Source organism: Danio rerio, chromosome 22 (assembly GCF_049306965.1).
Source record: "Danio rerio strain Tuebingen ecotype United States chromosome 22, GRCz12tu, whole genome shotgun sequence".
Lineage (NCBI taxonomy): Eukaryota > Metazoa > Chordata > Actinopteri > Cypriniformes > Danionidae > Danio > Danio rerio.
In genome coordinates, this window is record NC_133197.1 from 19,137,068 (window position 1) to 19,140,671 (window position 3,604).

Below are 3,604 nucleotides of genomic sequence, written 5' to 3' on the forward strand. Positions count from 1 at the left end.
TATTTAAAAACATGAGTTTTCTGCTAGAAATATATATATTTTTTTGCTGCAACTGTTGTATTATTCAAAAATAAAATCATATTTTTTATTCAAACAAAAATGCAGCACTGAAGTAAAGACTTTTTTTTTTAACCATTGTTTTATATGCATGTCAATTTAATAAACAAATAAAGTTTCTGCTACAAACATAGAAATGTAAGATTATAATAAATCTAATTCAAAACTGAAAGCTGCATCGCACTCATCAGTAAACTAAATGGAAAATCAATAAGGTATATGCATCTCAAGAGGGCTTCTATCATTTATAAGTTTTAGTTTCGTATTGTATTGAAAATGTTCTGTGCACACAAGCTTTAAAATTAGTAAACTTAGCTTAAAATTAAATGTGAGGGTTTTTTGGCTATGGTGTATACAGAGATTATTATTGAGAGTATTTTATGTGTGTTAAGAAACTTCTAACATGAGCGGCTTATATGACACGGCCTTTATAATGAACTGTAATGGATTTAGTGAGAATTTAATTTGGTGTCAGATGGTGTGACTTTCTAAATGACTCATACTGTAATAAGAGCCAATCAAATTAGTTTCATCTATAAAATATAACTCAGGGTGGGACCATGAAAAAATACTGTAAATCTGAATGTCTCCACCCATATTTTCAGTATATATATATATGCAAGTGTTTTGTCATAGAGAGCTCACTGATAGTCTTCATCATGACCATCATCATCATCTCTCTGCTCCTGCTGGTTTCTCTGGTGCCAGACCTGACCTACACTGGTGAGACTGACTATACAGATGATGATTTGGGCATTTGTTAAGAATATTAGTTTTTAAAGTACAGAGTAATTTGACTAACAACTATTTTCATTTACTAACACCTGTTTCTTTCAGCTCATGTGGGTATAGAGGACGGCACTAAAGCAAAACCACACTCCAGACCTTACATGGTTTCTCTTCAGAAAAACAGCAGGCATAGCTGTGGTGGATTCCTCATTACTGAACAGTTTGTCTTGACTGCTGCACATTGCTGGAAAAAGTAAGAGTTTTGTTTAATGTGAACTGTGAGCTATGTTGAGTTAAAATCCATTTAGAATGACACATGAGCACAATCATGCAGTGCATCATACAACAGTGATACAATATGCTTGTTCAACAGAGGTGATGTCATCACGGTTGGGGTTGGCGCCCATGATTTGAGTGGAAATGAAATTTACGACACCTTTGAAGTGACATCCTACATCCCACATCCTGAGTATAAACTCAATTCTGATCGGAATGACATCATGCTTTTGAAGGTATCAACCTTAAATCCTTTTATTCTTTTTCATTTGGTGCTTCTGTTTTAAAACAAACAAACAAACAAACAAAAACTACAGAATAATCATAAATTGAGTCGATAATATTTTACAATATGGGTGCAGGCAACGTGGTGGCGCAGTAGGTAGTGCTGTCGTCTCACAGCAAGAAGGCCGCTCCTTCGAGCCTTGGCCGGGTCAGTTGGCATTCATGTGTGGAGTTTGCATGTTCTCCCCATGTTCGCGTGAGTTTCCTCCGGGTGCTCCGGTTTCCCCCACAAGTCCAAAGACATGCGGTATATGTGAATTGGGTAAGCCAAATTGTCCATAGTGTATGAATGTGTGCGATTCAGTGTTGAGTATGGGTTTCCTAGTGATGGGTTGCGGCTGGAAGGGCACCCGCTGTGTAAAACATATGCTTGATAAGTTGGCGGTTCACTCCGCCGTGGCAACCCCAGATTAATAAAAGGACTACGCCTAAAAGAAAATAAATGAACGATTACTGGTTCACTGATATAGATTAGATAATGTTTAGCTAATGCACAGATAATCAAAAGTTAAGATATAATTCATGAAAACTAAACCATTTATTAATGATTACAGCATGCGCATCAAATGAATACTCTTTATTATTCATATATTAAGTAATCTATAAACTGTTAACTCTAATAGCGTTTAGTATATATAATAACCAATAGTGTAAATGTGTTTATTACCACAACATATCGAAACCATGCAGTTCCTTTTCTAATGATTTGCAACTAAATACTAGCAAATAACTACTTACAGTACACAAACAATTAGTTAACAGTCCTGAGCCAGAACAAGTCATACAGTTATTATACCTTTGCGAATCATTGTCTAATGATTAACTAAATAAAAGCAGACAACTGGAAGTGGAAGTGCATAACTTTGACTACACAGTTAATTAGCGCCTGCAATTAAATAATTATTTCATATAATATGTTATTAGCGAACTAATACCTTACAACTCGTTTAACTAACAACTCATAACTCGCTTAACTCATTTAAGCCAAGCTTAAGACCCACTTGTTCAAATTGGCTTTTAATGCAGAGCACTCACACATATTGTTTTGCATTGTCTGCTTTTTAGTTGTGTTGTATAACTTGTGTTTACTGGTCTAAAGCACTTTGGTCAACCTTGGTTGTAGTAAGATGCTACATAAATAAAGGCTGATCGAATGAACTAATACCATATTATTGATTAATTAACGTAGGAATCATATAGAATATTAATTTGTTGCTCATACAGTAATAATCAGTTGAGCTCTATATGAGTTTACATGAACTAATGAACATATGTGCATTAGTTAAGCATTATTTAAAGCATATTAGTACACCTCTATTGTAAAGTGTTCACAATAAATAATACTGTTTTGCATTACAGCTAAATAAAAAAGTCAGACTGAGCTACAATGTTGGACTGATATCACTACCAAAGGATGGAGAAGATGTTGAAGCAGATATTCTCTGTAGTGTTGCTGGTTGGGGAAGACTGTGGTTAAAAGGCCCAAGTCCAGATCGTCTAAGAGAGGCAGAGACAGTAATTGTGAATGATGCAGAGTGTGAACGCAGATGGAACAAGACTTACAAGGCTTCAAAGATGATCTGTGCTTATGGCCATGGTGGATCCTGCAGTGTACGTATGAAATATGAATCAGACTTTATGTTAATGTTTGAACTAATTTCACTAGTGACGTGTTGATCTGTGTTTTTAACAGGGGGATTCTGGAGGTCCTTTGGTTTGTAATAACACTGCTGTTGGTATCACTTCTTTCAGTGACCGTTATCTCTGTAATTCACGTTTGCTTCCTAACGTGTATACTAGGATTTCAGCATATCTTCCATGGATCCACAACATAACTGGAAATGTTTATAAAAAGAAATAATCTTGAGATGTTTTTTTTTTCATTCTTCCATAAATCTTTTAATAAAAGTATCAAATGGCAAGCATCAATCAGTTGTATCATCTTCATTGTCACAACCATTTACAATATTATTACACAATTATGGTGGTCTTTAAAACTACTGGTCAAGCAATTTTTCAAACTAGAGAAAAATAAAAGAAATATGAAAAAACTAGCATTTACATCATCATTAAGTCTTTGCATCATCATACACTTATTTGCTGCTTGTTCAAACTACTTATTTAAAATGAGCTTAATCAACATAATTCTTGAGGTTTTTTGGGACAACTTAATTGTTTTATATTCAATCTACTTAAATGTGTCAAAACAATTAAGTTAACTTAATTGATTTGTGCTGGGACAGCATAAAGGAATTGT

At 34.4% G+C, this 3,604-nt stretch overlaps 1 protein-coding gene across 1 annotated transcript; it reads left to right on the forward strand.

Moving 5' to 3' along the window:
- Positions 1–647: 647 nt before the first annotated feature.
- Positions 648–3,274, forward strand: si:dkey-78l4.2. The gene is made up of 5 exons (XM_003201048.7): positions 648–780; positions 895–1,039; positions 1,160–1,298; positions 2,707–2,958; positions 3,041–3,274. Exons 1-5 carry the CDS (start codon positions 717–719, stop codon positions 3,206–3,208), a joined length of 768 nt encoding a protein of 255 aa, XP_003201096.2. The 5' UTR covers positions 648–716; the 3' UTR covers positions 3,209–3,274.
- The last annotated feature ends 330 nt before the right edge of the window (positions 3,275–3,604 follow it).

Bases quoted from the DNA above. Each gene is read 5' to 3' on its own strand.
- si:dkey-78l4.2 (XM_003201048.7), top strand. From the start codon at position 717: ATGACCATCATCATCATCTCTCTGCTCCTGCTGGTTTCTCTGGTGCCA. The intron at 1,040-1,159 runs GTAAGAGTTTTG...CTTGTTCAACAG, and splicing joins GCTGCACATTGCTGGAAAAA to AGGTGATGTCATCACGGTTG. The intron at 2,959-3,040 runs GTACGTATGAAA...TGTTTTTAACAG, and splicing joins GCCATGGTGGATCCTGCAGT to GGGGATTCTGGAGGTCCTTT.